Source organism: Lampetra fluviatilis, chromosome 69 (genome assembly GCF_964198595.1).
Source record: "Lampetra fluviatilis chromosome 69, kcLamFluv1.1, whole genome shotgun sequence".
NCBI lineage: Eukaryota > Metazoa > Chordata > Hyperoartia > Petromyzontiformes > Petromyzontidae > Lampetra > Lampetra fluviatilis.
The window spans coordinates 3261129-3278049 of NC_136343.1; the positions used below are offsets into that span (position 1 = coordinate 3261129).

Sequence of the window (16921 nt, forward strand, 5' to 3'; positions counted from 1 at the left end):
CAGTAGACCCTTGAATATTTTTTGCGGTTTATTTTTTGCGGTTTTGACCTATCACGGGCAACCTCTTTGCATACCAATTAACACTTTCGTGAGTATACTGTTCTGGGAAGGAGGGCGAGGAACGCGAGAAAATCAGTGGCACCTCAACCTTTGCCATGCAAGCATTTAGCCTTAACAGACTGTTAGGACAAGTGCTGTTCGCAAGTAGCACCTATAAAGGTCGGCACGGCACGCAAAGAGGTAGGTTACCAGCACTATTCCTGGCCGCCTTTGTCTCCCCAGTGGCGATGTTTACACAACACACCAGGTACTTATTTGAGGCTGAGTCGACCTGGGAAGGCCCAGGGCCAATTCAGATAATCGTCATGGTTTTGGGCGTGAGCGGAAATTTAACTCGGATTGCTGGGTTCATATTGCAGCACGCTAACCGAAGCACTACCACTCTCCACTCACGCACACACATCGTCATCATTGTAAGTTGAGTATTCAGTATTTATAATCCTATTTATTGTCTTGGAATATTTTTTCTATAGAGTTGCTACTTGTTTATTTCAATTGTTTTGTTTTTAGTTTAGTTGGCATGCTGTACAGTACTTATTTAAATTGTGATGCGTATTTTTGGTTGCCGTTTAACTAACACCATTGTTTAGGTAAGGCTTATGTATTGAATATCGCCGTTTTGTCTTTCTTGGCATGTTTCAAGAATGTAACCCCCGTGATATTCAAAGGTCTCCTGTATTTTTTGTTCATGTGCTACAGCACAGATGTATCGATTTTTTTTTAAATCAGAAACTAGATCTCTGCTTTCTTGATTTAATCAAAGCCTAAGTACCAGGAAGAGGCTTCGGCGTTTGGTTGTTCTTTGTTTTCGATATTGGTGCCCCTCTGCTCACATTTGGCATGTGACAGGAATTCACTCTGGCCCACATACATTACGGTTAGTCTCCGGGTAGCGAAAGACCCGACTTATGGAAATCCAGCCTTACGGAAATGCTCCCATAAGTTATGCAAGTAAAGAAACAAAATGTGGAAATGTTTGCTTTAGTTACTTAATCACAAGTAGTCCAGCACAGTGAGGTTGTAGATGAATACCGAAGAGCGAGGCATAAGACAGGCAGCATCTTCCCCAAGGCGGTGGTGTATAGCCGCTCTGCACTCTCAGTCATGCTGTTACATTGTTCCGTGCGTATACTCTACCCGCCACATCGTCTCGTAACTTTCAGTGTTAACGTAAATAACTTATTTAATAAGTTATTTACGTTATGTACTTTAACACAATTACACTTCGATTGCTTATGGTCTCAGCCAACAGCGATCTGAGAGTTCTAGGCCTTGCCTATTTCCTGGTAAACTAATATTCGGAAGTGTGGTGTTCAATAATTATTAGATAATTACATATTCCATTAGTTTAATTATGGGTAGTGTTAGGTTGATATTCGATTAAATGAAAGAATCAAAGGAAGTGCACAGCTTGGTCTCCGTCTCTGTCTTTATTCTTATGCCGCTCACACTCTGCCAGTCCTGACTGGACTGGCTGTTCCACTGGCGCGCCCTGCGCACTCTTTCCGTCAGTTGCATTCCCACACACCGCTGGCTGACGGTGTACTTGTAGCCGTCTCCAGCCACGTGGCCGATGGCGCTGGAGACCTCCCACGGCTCGAAGTGGTCCCACTCCGAGTCTATCCCAACTGCCTCGAGCCTCTTAAGGATCTCCTTTATATTCCCCTCTCTCATCATCCCGTTTCTACCTTCCACCACGCCCTTTCCGAACCTTCCAGATCACTCCCTTCACTTAGCGCCCCCCCCCCGGCTCCGCCCCTAGGCTCCGCCCCTAGGCTCCGCCCCTAGGCTCCGCCCCTGATCATCCGGGCATCCGATTGGACCGGAGGTGGGCGGCGGACCTCCCCATACGCCCACCTTACTGGGCCCTGCCCCCAGTACTCCAGGCCGTCCGATTGGCCCAGAGCTGAGCGGTGAAACCTCGCTTACGCTCGCATTACATCTGTATAGCAATATGATACAGGTCGCGATATAAAACGGACTATAGCGCGATACAGTACTGAGAGAAAATGAACGAGTAATTGGGTAGGGGCAGCACAACTATTTCCAGCTATGGGATTTCATCTTGATTTCGGGGGAAAAGTGTTCAGTTTCCGACATGAGATATTCGGGTTACGGATCGTTCCCGGGAACCTAACCCTTCCATAACCCGAGGACTGTCTGTACATTAATATAGTATCTTCAATAGTTACGTAGTTTTGAGAACTTTACAATGGCCCTACAAAAGTGCATTTGGTACAGTTACAATGAGAGGCTAATCGATGGCTGGTTATAGTTAAAGGATCGTTTCCTACTGGTCAACCATGTTTTGAATGTTCTTGGTTCTTTCGGTAAAGTCACTTAGAAGGGAAGTAATAAAATAATAAAAATCAAACATAATAAAATAATTCTCACGACGTTTCGGCCACAACGCAAGCAGCCGTCCTCAGGTGAAGAATGAAACACCACCAAGCTTGAAGCGTATATTTAAGCTGGTTTGGAGGGGGGGAGGTGGGAAGAAGAGCGCCTTGACAAAATAATTTGCATATCAAGAGGAATTTTGCATATTTATGGGAAATGCGTAGGAGGTGGGCGGGGGGGGGTTTCAAAGTCATATTATGCCCGTGCATTATGCAGGATTAGCAGCATCAAAGGGAGGGGGATGGGGGTAGCATTAACAAAGGGAAGGAATGTTAATAGTATGTAGCTGCAGTTACTAAACAACCACGTAAAAAACTAAAGTATAAACTACATAGTATCATCAGTATACTAAATATACTCTCCAATAAGCTGAGCTACGAACAGTAAGTAATACATTCCAATTCTATGTCGCAAAAAATATAATATGCTTCCAGCTCAACTTTTTTCTCTTACATCACATGGGTCTACCCCGTACTATATACTACTATAGACAAACCCAACATTAAATTATTTACTGTATTACTATACACCACTCTATACCTTCGACTATAATATTACCCTAAGTATTATTCTACCCACCCTAATGTATACCACACTGCTGTATATTCACTATACAATTACGATACTGTATAATACCTTATACATTGTATTAAACATTACAATTTTATACTATTTATACAATCTGTTATACACTATACCATTGACCGTCGCGTGAAAGATATTAAGAGGAAGCAACGAAATATGTCAATGTGAGAGTGGTAGTTGGAGGCATTCGTCCTGCAACAACGAGGTCAGAGGAGCGACACTCACATCAATGGGTGGAGCGCTGGGTGGCTAAAATGCAGCAAGTTGGCACAGTGGGTAGCACAGGTGGTGCATCTGCCAGTCATCTCAGTCATCCCTTGACACCTGGATCATTCCTATGACCTACTGGCAAGTGCTCCACACTTAAATGGCCTCAATTCACACCTATCATAGCATGACCACCGATGATGTTACTACTAATTAGTGGTGAATGGTGGCAGTTTTCTTTATGTATGTTAATGATCCATGTGAAACATATATGTATGTAAGAGTGTATCTTCATGGGGAGCTGAGGAACATTTGTTCATCCACTGCATTATAAAGCAAACATTCAGAGTTGTATTATTGCTGACTAGCGGAAAGTACCCGGCGTTGCCCGGGCGAAAAAGACACACACATAACATACACACATGGACATTGACTAACACACACATATCGACCCACACACATATATCGACGCACACAAACACATCGACTTTCGCATACACACACATAAACGTACACAGACACATTGACTTATCAACTCACACACACATCGACTTACATATCGACACATACACACACATAGACTCACACACACATGGAACTACACACACAAACATATGGACTTACACACACATGGACTCACACACACAGACATGGACGTACACACACACATCGACTCAGACACGCATATGGACTCAAAGACACACATTGACAGACACACATCGACTGACACATGCACATATCGACGCACAGACACAGCGACTCACACACAGACATGGACTTAAACACACATAAAGTAACACACATTGACCGACACACACATGGACTTACACAAGAATACATATCGACTAACACACATGGACTCCCACACACACATGAATGTACACACACTCACATATCGACTGACACATCGACCCACACACAAACACATCGACTTACACACACGTTTACTTTCAAATGCACATGGACTCACGCAGACAGACACTTCGACGTACACACACATTGTCTAACACACACATCGACTTACACACAAGTGTAATATAAAGATGCACCCAGGGGTAACTGGCTGATGGTGATAGGCTCTGCCGGCCTCAGCCCGCAGCCAATGGGACGTCGAGCTAGGGGCGTAGCTCTGGGGCTATATAGCAACATCTAGAAGGTTCCAGGGGTGAGGCTTATGATTGACTGCGTGGCATCACGTGAGCCAGGTGATATAAGGGGTGGAGAAAGACAGCTCGTGGTCAGTGTGGAGAGTTTCGAGGAGAGACCACGTCTGCGTCTCCGGCATGCCAGCGGCCACGTGGCAGGCTGGAGGCTGTCTCCCGTACGCCATTAGCCAGCGGTGTGAGGGAGCGAGAAAAGAGAGCGAACGCCACGCTCGAGTAATGGGAGTAACGGGAAAAAGGAACCCAGCGGTGTGAGAGAGCTGTGTAAATGAAGAACAAATAAAGACAAGACAAGAGATACGATATCGTCCGGAGTGGGTTTTTTTTACACTGGTGTCAGAAGTGACTTTTGAGACCGCTTGGGCCGAGAACAACGATGTTCAGGCACCTCAAGAAAAATAACCCACCGGACCCGCCTTCGGATGACGACGACGACTCCCTCGACCAGAGCTTGCTGCATCAGGGGGCGTTGGCCCCGCTTGCGGCGACCACTGCTGCGCCAGGCGCCACGCTGCGCGGAGATGCCGGCGTAGATGCGACTCCGGCTGCGGACGAGGGTTGGTGGCGGGTGGCAGAGCAGATTGAATCTCTCCGCGCGGTGCTGCTGAGCCTCATCACGTTGGTCGCATTGTCTGCAGCCCCGGTATGGCCTCAAGATGTGATGCCAAGCACGGATGACCAGGGCCTCCTTCGGGGGGTCTCGGAGGAGACGGCCGCAATTACACCTGCCACGTGGAGCGGACCCGCCATCTTGGGCGCGGTCGCGGCCGCATCGCCTGTGGACGCCATTTTGGTGGAGCCGCGTGCTGCGGGGTTGGTGGGAGCGGCCGCGCCCAAAGGCGACAACGGTGGCCGCAGCCATCGCCTCCCCAACATCAAGGAATTTGTCGCCGGTGGTGACTGGAGCACTTTTACTTGGCGGTTCAAGTCTGCTTTTCGATCCGTACGGTGGACGGAGGCCGAGGCGTTGGACGCTTTGCCTAAACTGCTGGACGATGTGTCGTTGGCAGTGTTCCGCTCCATCCCTGCCGACAAAAAGAAGACGCTGAAGGACGCGTTCGCTGAGATGGCGGAGGTTTACGAGCCGCCATCGGCCGCTCACAGGAAATTCATGCAGCATCGTCGGGACCTCGACGAAACGCCTCTTGCGTATCGCGGCGCGCTGTTGGCGCTCGCGGTGGCCGCCTACCCCGATTCCTCCGCCGACCTTCTCGATCCTCTCATCCTCTCATTCTTACGAGGATGGTCAAACTGTCGAAAGAAATTGGCACCTCGATGCCCGTGTACGGCCATGGACCGCTGACATGCCGCAGTGCCGGCCGGGGATGCGACGCAATGGGGCCGGGATGCCGCGGGCCGGTGCCGAGGCAGCCGGCCGTTGGGCGGCAGCAACGTGCTTCAAGTGTGGCCGCTTGGGCCACTTCTCTCAAGATTATCGGCGCCATCCCCGTCCTCCGCCGCCTCCGTCGACTCTCCAATCATCCTCTCCCCCGGAGACGGATCGCCATTCTGCTCGGGCAAGTCGGCATGCATCAGACACCCGGCATAATCCGACACCTCATGGTTCCCTTCACACCCCGGGGGGGTCCATCTGATGAAAATTGTGGACACGTAGATTTGGCACCGCGGGTCTTCTACGGTGCCAGGCACCATTCAAGGGGTGGACGTCCGTATTTTGATGGATACCGGAGCGTCGGCCACCATCATTTCCGATGTTATATTTCACCTGCTGTCCATCCCTGCTTCGCGGGTTCAGCCGACTTTTGGCGCATGTATTGCCGCTAATGGGGGTAGCATGGGTATCATCGGACTGGTGGAGGTCCATATTGCCATAGGGAACGTTGCCACATCAGGTTCGGTCCTTATCTCGCGGTCATTGGCGGGTCCCTGTCTGTTGGGCACCGATTTTCTTCGTCGGATGCCTGTTAAGATCCTTGTGGATCAGGGCTGTTTGGAAATGCCTGAAGGACGTAAACTGTTTTTGCTACCGTTCTTGTTGGGCTGCCTACCTCCAGAACACGCTGTTCACGCACTTGCCGATGTCGCGGTAGAGATCCCTCCTGGTACGCAGATGCTCATCCTATTGCGTCACCGTAAACGGTTGGAGGTTGTGGATGCGGTGGCAGGTGTTTTGCTATCCCCGTCAAACTCCTTGGCTAAGGCTTTGTCTTGTCGCGGCTCAAACCATTGTTCGGGCCGGACAAGCCCCATTCTTGCAAGCCTTGAATGGGGGCCTGGAACAGGTAGTCGTTCCGGCAGGTGTGGTTTTGGCCCATGCCACTACTGCCTTTACTGGCCTCGATGGGGGCTGCCCATGTGGGTTGGTTACTAGCGTATCTCGTACCGCTGATTCGGACGATAGATGGATCGCCAGATTGTGCCAGGAGAATTCGGCCTTGTCCTTTCAGCAGCGTGACGCGCTGCGTTTGCTGTTGTCGCAATACTCGGACGTCTTCAGCAAAGATGATTTTGATTTGGGTCGTACCTCGCTCTTGTCACACCACATTGACACTGGTGCGGCAAGCCCGATACGTATGAACCTACACCGCATGAGTCCTGCGGAAAGGGAGCATGTGCGTGGCGCAGTAGATGACATGCTCGCGGCTAACATTATCTCACAGTCCAACAGCCCTTGGGGCGCCCTGGTTGTGTTATTTAAAAAGGACGGCGTACTTCGGTTCTGCGTTGACTTTCGCCGATTGAACAAAATATCCGTGGCAGATGCTTACCCTCTGCCGCGGATGGACGAGATTCTCTAGACGCCTTGTCAGGGGCTAAATTCTTCTCTACCCTGGACCTCTTGTCGGGATTTTGGCAGCTTCCCTTCGATGATACGTCGAAGCCAAAAACGGCGTTTTGCACGCCTCTAGGCTTGTTCGAATTTAACCGCCTCCCCATGGGCCTGAATGCAGCGTCCGCAACGTTCCAACGTTTGATGGAGTTGGTATTGGCAGAACTGCAGTGGGGCACGTGCCTCATATACTTGGACGACGTTATCGTCTTTAGTCGCACTTTCGAAGAACACCTTGAATGGTTGAAGGCTGTTTTTCAAAGAATGCGTTCCACCGATCTCAAATTTAAGCCCAAGAAGTGTCATTTATTACAGCATTTTGTTCGTTACCTCGGCCATATCATCAGCTCTGGCGGTGTCTCCACTGACCTGGACAAGACTTCTTGTGTCCATGAATGGCCGACGCCCACTTCCGTAGGTGACGTGCGACATTTCGCCACGCTGGCATGGCCTCTGCATGTCTTGATGGGCAAGAATCAGAGGTTCAAATGGGGATCGGAGGAGGAACTGGCCTTCCAGTCCCTCCGGGATCGATTGGCTACCGCACCGACGCTTGACTACCCGGATTTTTCGCAGCCTTTCATCCTTGACGCAGACGCTAGCGACACCGGCATCGGTACTGTTCTGTCTCAACGAAAAAACGGCATTGAACGAGTTGTGGCGTACGGCAGCAGGGTTTTATCCCCGGCTGAAACGCGTTATTGTGTCACTCGCCGGGAGTTGCTGCCAATTGTTCATTTCGTTCGCCAATACCGGCCCTATCTTTACGGTAGAAAATTCCTCATGCGCACTGACCATGCATCCCTGCAATACTCATTGAAATTGGAGCAACCATCTGGACAGCTGTCACGATGGTTGGAGATGTTGCAGGAATTTTGTTTTGACATAACCTACCGTAAGGGTACCCGCCATGGGAATGCAGACGCGCTTTCCAGGTTGCCTCATGGCCCTCCCTGTGCCTGTTCGTCGGGCACACATAGCTGCACGGCACCGCCTTCCCCACCCCGCCCTATTATGAGCGCGGTGCCGGAGGTTGACGAACAGGCCGCGCCGGTTGTGGCCGACAGCATGCTGCACCTGTCGCGGTCGGTGTGGCAGTGTGAGCAGATGGCCGACGCATCGTTGGCTCCTCTGCGAGATCGGGCAGAAGGGTCAGGGTCTCACACGTCCTGCGGGAACTCGCAGCTGATTACTACCCAGGATGGGTTGCTTATGTGCAGAAAAGGCTTGTTAGGCCGATCGCGGCTTGTCGTGCCGACATCACTCCGTCATGATCTTATCCGCGCGCTGCATGCCGACAAGTTGATGCATCTCTGTGTGCAGAAAACCTTGCTCACAATGCAGAGGGATTTATTTTGGCCTGGCATGACGGCGGATGTCGTCAAGGCTATCCAGGCATGCCAGGAATGTGCGAGGCGGAAACCGCCGCGTGATAAATATATTCCGCCCTTGAAATCGATTGAAGTGTCGCGGATAAATGAGCTAGTTGCTCTGGATATCCTTGGGCCGTTCCCCCCTTCCGCTAGGGGTAACAAATTCCTCTTGGTTCGAGTTAAATATTTATTTCGCTGGCCGATGGCCTGGCCCCCGCCCGAACAATCGGCTTCGTCCATCACCGAAGCATTCCTCAATGGTTACTTGATGGACAAAGGTGCTCCGGAGAGGTTACTCACGGACCAGGGCCGTAACTTCTCCTCTAAATTGCTCCGGGATGTGTGCGCAGCTTTGGGCACAAAGAAAATGCGTACTTCCCCTTACCACCCGCAGACGGATGGAATGGTGGAACGGTTTAACCGTACCCTATCGGCCATGCTTTGTCACATTGTGAGTGAAAAGCAAACCGACTGGGACTTGCATATTCCTGGCGTTCTGTCTGCCTACTGCATGGTCCCGCACGCTTCTACGGGATACTCGCCATTTTTCCTTATGTACGGGCGGGAGAACGTGCCTCCAATTTAAGTGCAACTGGCTACGGCCGCGAAGGAACTTCCCCTGTCCTTGCCGGAACACGTCCGCGAGTCGCTTCGCCGCATCACGGAGGCACGGGAGGCCGCCAGGCTCGCTACGGCCCGGACGCAGGCCCGGAACGAGCGATATGCTCGTTGGTCGCGTTGCGACATGCCATGGACTGTGGGTGACGCGGCTTGGCTACATTATTCGCAGGTACCTGTGAGAACATCTCCTAAACTGCACAGGCCTTGGCCAGGGCCCGTTAAATTGATAGAGGTTCGTAATCCCCAATGCGTTAGCTGGTATGTACACTCGCCACGGTTGAAACCTTATTTCGCACCATGCACTAGCCCTTCATCCCCACTTGCTGACTTTCCAGGGTCTGATATGCCCGACGTGCTACCTGGCTTGCCGGTTGATCCCCAGGGGAGACCTGTTCTGCCTCCCACAGACACATAGGCCTTGAAGGACACCGCACCTCCTGACGAGCGCCCTCCAGCCGGACCTGTTCCTTCCACGAAGGATGCTGGGCCTGCCCCGACACCGCTGCCGCCTCCTGCTTGGCAGTCATCAAGATGACCCCGTTCTGCCGCGGAGGACGAACCAGCGTCGCGCACGCCCTCTAAATCACTTCTGTTCCATTAATGTTGTTGTCACGTTGAGCCTTCCTTTCCAATGCTGCATTGGTGTTCCTTATGTTCTCTTAAGTCGTGCATTGTTCGGCGCCCTAATGTTCATTCGTGGGCTTACACATCTCGGTGGTTTGTTACTGTGCATCGCCCTTTTCCCAGCCGAGACGGCTAACTTTTCACACCGTGAGCGGGGCGGTGATGTAATATGAGGATGCACCCGCGGGTAATTGGGCGATGGTGATAGGCTCTGCCGGCCTCAGCCCGCAGCCAATGGGGCGTCGAGCCAGGGGCGTAACCCTGGGACTGTATAGCAACATCTCGAAGGTTCCAGGGGTGAGGCTTATGATTGGCTGCGTGGCATCACGTGAGCCAGGTGATATAAGGGGTGGAGAGAGACAGCTCGTGGTCAGTGTGGAGAGTTTCGAGGAGAGACCACGTCTGCGCCTCCAGCATGCCAGCGGCCACGTGGCAGGCCGGAGGCTGTCTCCCGGACGCCGTTAGCCAGCGGTGTAAGGGAGCGAGGAAAGCGAGCGAACGCCACGCTCGAGTAATGGGAGTAACGAGAAAAAGGAACCCAGCGGTGGGAGAAAGCTGAATATATGAAGAATGAATAAAGACAAGACAAGAGATACGATATCGTCCGGAGTGGGTTTATTACACATCCTTAGACTCACATGCACATGGAACAATGCACACACATATGGACTTACACACACATATATCGACTGATACACAGACATCGACTCAAACACACACCGCACATACACGTGGACATACACAAACACAGCGACTGTCACACACATTGACTCACACACACATTGACGCACACACACATGGACTCGCACAGACACAACGCACACACATATATGTACTCACATGCACACATGGACGTACACACTTTTATATAGACTAAATAAGTTTGTAAATAATAGTTTTCTTTGTACGTGACTTTAGTGAAAGAAGCAAGGAAGAGGGGAAATGCACGCGTGTATAAGTAATTTGGAGCGACTACGAGGGTGTTCTGCCATTTTGGCTGCAAAATTTGCCACGAGCAAGAGCGGAAAATGTATGAAAGTCAACGAATACAAAATGGACCTAACCTACCTGTAACTATGAGCAGATGCACACCAATCAAGCGTAATTGACATAACGTCACTGCTCAACCCCCGTACTGAGGGGGCAAGTGTCGATGTGAAGTGACGTCACAAGCATTAAGGACATTCCTGGGTGATTATAGTAGGTATGAAGATGTAATAGCAATGAGTATATTTATTGATTTTCCCCTGTGCAGTAAGTGATATGGCTGCTTATGCCTCAAGAGTACAGAAAAAGGCTATTTTTCCCCTCAAACCTGTTTTTGTGAGCAGGACAGTGATATTTAGAAATGTACCTATTTTCAAAGAGAAAACGTGTGCATATGTGTCATGCCCTCACGTAAAGACGTGGTTGCTAAAGCAAAGATAGTGGGGAATAATAGCCATTTTGTATATAACAATTTAAAAGTAGCACTTAGTAGTCAGGGAGAAAAATCGTGTTACTTATGGTAACTGTCATGAAACATTGGTTAATCCCTGTCATGAAATCTAAACTATAAAAGGCAATTTGTAATGAGTAAAAAGTAATGGTAATAAATGTTTGAAGGGAGCTGTAAATCTGTGTGTATTTCTTTGTGCAGTGTCCACACAAGAGAATTGCCCCCTCACCCCCATCGAACGCGTGTGACTTGGTAGGGGCCCTCTCCCCCCACCGAACGTGTGTGAGTTGGTATGGTCGAGCATGCACAATGTAAGAAATAAATAACCCAAAATAGCACTAAATCGCTAATTAAACTACTTTAAAGGTGACGCACGCGAAATCGGAATAGCGCTGGCTCAGCACGAGGCTTATGGCGTGTTACCTGGGTACTTTTAAAAAAGTAAACCCCATGGTTCGCGAGCCAAATCCTTCGCAAGTTTCGGCCACACACACACAGACACACAAACACAAAAAATGACAATAGGTAAGACAGCAGACAAGATTGACAAGTGATAGATTGACTTATTGTAGGCCTCTGCTTGGTTGATTGTTCCTAGGTTAAGTACTTGGTGAAGAGTATAAGCATCTGTACTGAGCAGATGAAGGCAACCAGGCATGGTTCTAGCCATTTTAAACACCTAGGTTTAATCAAAGCAATAGTTTTTTTTCTATTACACGTGTAATGAAGCTCCTTGAGACATCAATTTTCAGGGTAGTAGAGATGTGTTTCTCTGAACGTATATACAGTCCAAGTGTAATGACTGCCACACTCGTAATTGCTATGGCTATCTTCAGCCCCGATGGTTTCCACCAAGTTGATACCTAAACAGTCAACCCCGATGGTTTCCACGGTCGGCCCCATTGTCGTCCATCTCTGGTCGTCAATTAGTCCCCGAGTAAGCGCCCCGACCATGGGCCTCGCTCCCCCTTATATACTCGCTCCCCCTTATATACTCGCTCCCCCTTATATACTCACTTGGCCCCGCCCCCCCCCCCCCCACTTTACTATAACATCGGTTTATTGTATGATAGTGGGTGGTTGCAGTTATTTAGCGTCAATATACTAAATGCCTCTGTTGATATGTAAACTCTGACTTTAACATAGTGACTTTGGTGACCAGTTACATGCTAATTCCTCACATTATCATCATGGTAATCTCCCAGTTACATGCTAATTTCTGACTTTAACATCCTGCTAATTCTCTCACATTAACACAGCTTATTCAATGCTAAATTCTTCTGTTGATATGTAAACTCCTTTGTCAAGGTGCTCTTCTCCCACCCAGCTTAAAATACGCTGCCAAGCTTAGCAGTGTTCATTTGAGCGCTGTCTTTCAGACAGCTGTGTTCACCTGAGGATGGCTGCTTGTGTTGTGGCCGAAACGTCGTGAGAAGTTTAATTTATTATGTTTTATTATCGCCCTTCAACGTGACTTTAGCGAAAGAACCAAGAAGATGTGTGTCCTTAATTGAATAATGCTTACAGTGCCTTCCGGTCACCTGTTTCAAATCATCACAACGCGCGCCTTCTAGAACCTTCTCTTGTACAGTCCCCGACACATGGAACGTTTCATAAGCATGGAAAACACAGCACATAAAGCTGAAATAAAATCTGTCCATCCGAGCATTCAAGCAAATCTGAGCCTGGCTTCGGACTTCCAAGTTGCGATTGAACATTCATTTGCCCATTTGATAATATTTCTCCCCAATGCGAAGAGTTTTATTTTAAACACCATTTGCTATTTTTATGACACTTTTTCAATAGTTAGCATTTCTTCAGTAGCCAGATACAACCGAAATTCTGTACATAGAGTTATGGGTTGTCATTGATATGAAGTATACTTGGGCCTCCAGGCATTATTTGACCACTTGCCTGCTATGCCAATCCAAGAGCTGATCGTCAATAGTTGCAAGTGCCATAAAACAAGCCTGTGTGATGAATTGGGGGTGAAATTTTTTTTTTATTTCTCGTTAATGATTGAGTGTTCTTGTCTATGTAATACGTGAATACCACGTGTGACTGTATATATATGCATTTATATGCCTCTATGCTGACATACATTGCGTGGATTTTACTGTTTTCTGTCTGCAGCTGCCAGTTCCTCTGCCACTGCTGTACAGAATTGGTCAAATGGAGCGAAGACAATCAGCGGAAGAGAAACCATTCAAGTGCACTGTGTGTGGGAAGGCGTTTGCACATTCTTCAATTCTTCAGGTCCACCAGAGAACACACACGGGAGAGAAACCCTTCAAGTGTACTGCGTGTGGGAAGGCATTTTCAATGTCATCACATCTTAAAACACACCAGAGAATACACACAGGAGAAGCACCCTTCAAGTGCACTGTGTGTGAAAAGGCGTTTGCACATTCATCACAACTTAAAAGACACCAGAGAAAACATACAGGAGAAACACCCTTCAAGTGCACTGTGTGTGGGAAGGCATTTGCAATGTCATCACATCTTAAAACACACCAGAGAATACACACAGGAGAAACACCCTTCAAGTGCACTGTGTGTGGGAAGGCGTTTGGACATTCATCACATCTTAAAAGACACCGGAGAACACACACAGGAGAGACACCCTTCAAGTGCACTATGTGTCAGAAGGCCTTTGCACAGTCATCAAATCTTAAAACACACCAGAGAATACACACAGGAGAAACACCCTTCAAGTGCACCGTGTGTGGGGTGGCGTTTGTATATTCATCACATCTTAAAAGACACCAGAGAATACACACAGGAGAAACACCCTTCAAGTGCACTGTGTGTGGGAAGGCGTTTGCAATGTCATCGCATCTTAAAACACACCAGAGAATACACACAGGAGAAGCACCCTTCAAGTGCACTGTGTGTGAAAAGGCGTTTGCACATTCATCACAACTTAAAAGACACCAGAGAAAACATACAGGAGAAAAATCCTTCAAGTGCACTTTGTGTGGCAAGGCATTTGCACGGTCATCAACTCTTCAGGGCCACCAGAGAACACACACGGGAGAGAAACCCTTCAAGTGTGCTTTATGTGACAAGGCATTTGCACAGTCATCACATCTTAAAACACACCAGAGAACACACACAGGAGACAAACCCTTAAAGTGCACTGTGTATGGGAAGGGTTTTCGACAGTTAGGGGATCGAAACAAGCATCAAACCATTCATCAGGGAATTAATCTCAAATCGGCTTGTGAAAGTCAAAGTGCTGCAATGAGTCCATCACTCATGAAACAAGAAACAGAAAATCATTTGAGATATGAAACATGGCCAGGAGTGACGGCAAAATGTCAAGAAGTGAAAATTAAATTTGAATCGGTGAAGGTGAAGAGCGAAGAAGTGATGGTAAAGAGTGAAGAAGTGATAGTGAAATGTGAGGATGAAGATTCAACTCCAAAATCCGACCTTCACATCAATGGAGGCAGCGTGAAGCTGGAGGAAACTGTGGACTCTGAGGCAGAGCAAGGCAACTCCCAGCAATTTGTGGATGTGGAGGTGTGGGTGGATTTTTTAGGCAAAACTGATTCAAATGGAGACCAAGTAGATGTGTATCATTGAGCTTAGAATAAACAAGTTCCATTTCATCATGGGGCCTCTTTTGCCAGTACCAAAATATACTAATAGAAGTTACCAGAGTATTGTTTTTTGTTTGCATTTGACTGCAAGTATTGTGGTTAATGTTAACATGATTCCTTGCAAAAGGTGTCAGTTTTGTTGCCAGAAAAAAGGGGAAAACTCCTATTAGTAAGTTCCATTTCATTCACAGGCCTTTCCCATAATAGAGGTTTTTTTAGTCAGATCGCGTAAATATAGATTTGTCGTTAAAGCCTGCCACCACCCGACACAGCCAACTAGTAAGGGTTGTCACGTAAACAAACCATGCCAATTCGTCACTAGTACAGCACATCGGTGTGTTGGAGAGCCAAGCCACAACATTGATAATCTTGAGTACGACGTTTCACCAGTCATTACAACTAGCTTCATCAGGTGACAGCCAGATTTGTGCCTTTCCCATTAAAAGTGTTTAACCTCCAAGTAGTCAATAGAGGCAGCGTGAAGCTGGAGGGGGCTGTGGACTGAGTGAAATGAAACCAATCAGTTTGTCGAGGTGGACTTGTTGGAAGATGCAGAGTAGGCACGGCCAGCATGTGTGGACTTGGAGGTTGGGTAGATCTGCAAGCAGGAGCTGGAGCCAAGCTCCACAGCATTCGACGTGTTATAATAATATTTAGATTAATATTGGAGTTTGCATAAATATTTTATTTCTTTCTCACTGTATGTAGCCAATCTTGCTAATGCTTCAACTAAAAGCGGCTTGCATCATATTTCATCTCAATCGTTCGACAGCTAGCCCAAGTGGCAGCTGTCCCTTTGTGGTACAAGGTGACTCATACTGACCTGCACGTGGACATGAGTCTGCCAGTAGGGTCGAGCGATGATTGATGTGTAACCCCAGTCTGGTCGTTTGTGGCTAATCTTTCGAATTTGGCCAATTTTGACCCTGACACCATGAATGTTGAACACCCACTGTTAAGCAGATGGTGCGTATTTTTGGTCAATATTGCTGCAGTAATCACGTGGGCGGCCGGACAGATGTGAACCTCTTTTAACAAACATCAACCATGCTATCACTTGGCTTCTCTCATTCTAAGCATGCATGCAGGTGTAGGCATACATTCAGAGATCAGTGTACAGTAAATGTCATGTAATGTGTTGCAGTATATTTCAATGCAATAATTCAATGTTGGCGATGTGTGATTATTTAGAGTTATAATTTTAACGCGTATGATCTGATTTTGAGCATATACAGCAAAAGCTCTTATCCAGCATCCATGGGAATCGAGGGTGTCAGTTCATCAAATGTGCCAGTTATCTGAGGTATACTTTATGTGTCAGCAAATTTCTCAAGTATAAAAACATTTTTCAACGAAGAAATTAAGCAAACATTTTAACTGTGATATTCGAAATAATTATTTTACAGAGGTACTCACCAGTCATTTGTATAGCATTCTAAGTTGATTGTAGAGAAGCAGTATGTACAAGTACAGTGAAACAGGTTTGGCAGCCCACAACACGATAATGGCGGATTGCAGATTGCAATTGTGACTGCATTCGTGCCACCACTCAGCAACGTTCCAAAGCACGTTGAAAGATGCCAGGATATTTCTCAATACGTGAAGGAATATTACAGATAGGAACAATGTTCCACACTGCCCACCAGGGATTATTTGGCTGTCTGTCTGTCGTACATAAATAAATATATAACATTAACAGCTCTTTGATTGGTGGAGACCTACTTCCAGGTACGGAGAGGGGAGGTGCCTAAGGGAGGAGGGTCAGGGGAGGGGCCTAAGGATATGGGGGGGGGGGGTGCTCAGGGGAGGGGCCTAAGGGAAGGGGGGTCAGGGGAGGGGCCTAAGGGAGGGGGGGCGATAGTTAAGGGGGCTGTCTGCCTGGCTACCTAAAGTCAAGTTATCTTTTATACAGGTAGGAACAACAGGTTCCACACTGCCCAACAGGGATTTTTTGTCTGTCTGTCGTGCATATTATTCGTTGCGTTAACTCTCCCATGCCACTCGAGGGCATCTTGGTGCCAGTCCTTTCCCACCCCACCACCTCTGTGCTCTCT

General features: G+C 48.1%; 1 protein-coding gene across 7 annotated transcripts in view; it reads left to right on the forward strand.

Moving 5' to 3' along the window:
- The window catches only part of LOC144952711 (uncharacterized), a 35409-nt gene extending 18805 nt beyond the window's left edge, over nucleotides 1-16604 (forward strand). For 3 of the 7 annotated variants that reach the window (XM_078883201.1, XM_078883202.1, XM_078883197.1), the window contains exon 2: nucleotides 13396-16604. In XM_078883201.1, the coding sequence (XP_078739327.1) occupies nucleotides 13435-14850 (1416 nt within the window). In that variant the 5' untranslated portion in view covers nucleotides 13396-13434 and the 3' untranslated portion in view covers nucleotides 14851-16604. Of the gene's footprint in view, nucleotides 1-7927; nucleotides 11545-13395 lie in introns of those variants that run through there. The other 4 variants (XR_013640674.1, XM_078883199.1, XM_078883198.1 and 1 more) reach the window with 4 other exon arrangements.
- The last annotated feature ends 317 nt before the right edge of the window (nucleotides 16605-16921 follow it).